The sequence below is a fragment of the Asparagus officinalis genome, chromosome 10 (assembly GCF_001876935.1).
Source record: "Asparagus officinalis chromosome 10, Aspof.V1, whole genome shotgun sequence".
NCBI classification, from domain to species: Eukaryota; Viridiplantae; Streptophyta; class Magnoliopsida; order Asparagales; family Asparagaceae; genus Asparagus; species Asparagus officinalis.
In genome coordinates, this window is record NC_033803.1 from 55,174,600 (window position 1) to 55,176,825 (window position 2,226).

Genomic DNA, 2,226 nt, shown 5'->3' on the forward strand with positions numbered 1-2,226 from the left:
ACCGCCAGGTGTCCTCCTCCTCCCGAAGGACGGTCCGGTGACCTAACCTAATTTCCCCGAAAGCAAACCCTAGCCTCTCATCATCGCAGCGGGTCCTTCATGTCCTCTGACGGCGACCCCATCACCTTGGACGAGCGCCATGTCGCGCGTTCGCGGGCACCTGGAACCCCTGCCGAGTCACGGGCCACCGGCGGCGGGACAGATATCTTCACCGTCTCCTGTGCGCCCGCTGCAGTGCACCCGGGGCCGCCCTCCCGCCTCGAATTGAGGCCCCACCCGCTCTTCGGGAAACGCAGTTCGGGGAAGTTCTTGAGGAACGATTGCGTGCACCTAGATACGCAAATTTGGCGGGGGCAAAAGAATCAGGGTTAAGGTTTTGGAACATGTCGACTGTGTTCGAGGGTGGAATGTGGTGTCGGGGGGTGAAGAGAGGGGAATGAGGGAGCGCACCCATTTAAGGAGTCATGGCGAAGACGATGCCCCGACGTGTGTTTGATTGTGGAAGGGCCGAGTGGATTGATTGGAGCGGGCAACAAAGAATGGAAGGATCCGGTAAGTGAGGATCGGGCACCTGGAACCCCTGCCGAGTCACGGGCCACCGGCGGCGGGACAGATATCTTCACCGTCTCCTGTGCGCCCGCTGCAGTGCACCCGGGGCCGCCCTCCCGCCTCGAATTGAGGCCCCACCCGCTCTTCGGGAAACGCAGTTCGGGGAAGTTCTTGAGGAACGATTGCGTGCACCTAGATACGCAAATTTGGCGGGGGCAAAAGAATCAGGGTTAAGGTTTTGGAACATGTCGACTGTGTTCGAGGGTGGAATGTGGTGTCGGGGGGTGAAGAGAGGGGAATGAGGGAGCGCACCCATTTAAGGAGTCATGGCGAAGACGATGCCCCGACGTGTGTTTGATTGTGGAAGGGCCGAGTGGATTGATTGGAGCGGGCAACAAAGAATGGAAGGATCCGGTAAGTGAGGATCGATAAAGGATGGCGAAGGCGGCGGAGAGAATGAGAGTGATAGGGATGGTGATGGTGGGAAGTTGCCATTTTAAGAAGGACTTGGTTGGCGGCCGCAACCGGACTCGGGTTTTGTGCTTCGCCATCAGTTCTTATGGTAACTCTTTTACCTTAATTGCATAGAATGTGGGTTCTTTTCATATCTTACCAAATGTTTAAGAAGGCAAATGCTCAATATGAAGCTTTGGACCTTTTCATAAAGCGAGAAGTATGCTTCAATACGTGAGGCGTAGTAAGTTAATTATATTTTAGTTTTAAATTATATAAATATTATAAGTGTATAAATAATTGTATGATAATTTAGAAATTTATATATTGAGGTCTTGGGTAGTGAATAAGAATAAAAGTCATATAAGACAGTATAATATCACTTACTTACATATGAGACGCATCTATCTAACCATCTATCTAATCTATAGTCACTCTAAGCTGAAATATTGACTTACTAGTCCACACAAAGAAATGAATAAGCAAATAAACATAGCTCGTAAAAAAAAGAGATTGACTTGTTAATATGAACATAAAACTTATTCATATACACAATTAAACAAGATATCAATCCAAACTTCAGTACAGTTGGAAAACACGTTGAATTAGAAATGTAGTAAAAAGGGAACACATGGAGGAAGCAAACCTATGTCAGGATTAGGACCATAGGTAAGACAATTAGTTTGATCTTTTTTAATTTTGATAAAAAGAAATAAGGGTCCTTGAGGTTGGTAAAAAGAAAAATAAAGAAATAGAAACTTTTTAAGTATTAGCATTTTTGGTTTTTTCCATAGTGCAAGACCCTGATCTTCTTTATTTCTATATAAGACCACCGAGTCTTGCTATTTCTAAATAAGACCTCCAAATCATTGAATTGTTTCAAAGAGCCCCGAGTCAGATTTAACCTTAGTTTGTAAAATTGTTCTATTAGGGATTTTTATGGACTCGTATGCCCCTGCTCATACGCAAGGTCAGATTTAGCCCATTTAAATGAGTGTGTTCTTCTTCCCAAGGCCTCAACCAAATAGCAAGATTCAAGGAAAGCGATTAATTCCCCAAGCCACCTTCAATAATGCATAGAATCTAGATTTCAGTTTTGCAAGGAGAGATGAGAACTGAGAAGTATGACAATTTCACAGAAAATTGGGTTCTTAAAGCATGCTAGTGTGAAGTTTTGAGAGAAAAATAGAGAGAAGGATTGCGGAAAATAGAGGACAAGGGGGT

At 45.4% G+C, this 2,226-nt stretch overlaps 1 protein-coding gene across 1 annotated transcript in view; it reads left to right on the plus strand.

The window, feature by feature from the left end:
- The window catches only part of LOC109825204 (type II inositol polyphosphate 5-phosphatase 15-like), a 26,485-nt gene continuing 25,252 nt past the window's right edge, over positions 994–2,226 (plus strand). Inside the window, exon 1 of the mRNA XM_020391986.1 lies at positions 994–1,111. Within this exon, the coding sequence (XP_020247575.1) occupies positions 1,006–1,111 (106 nt within the window). The 5' untranslated portion in view covers positions 994–1,005. The remainder of the gene's footprint in view (positions 1,112–2,226) is intronic.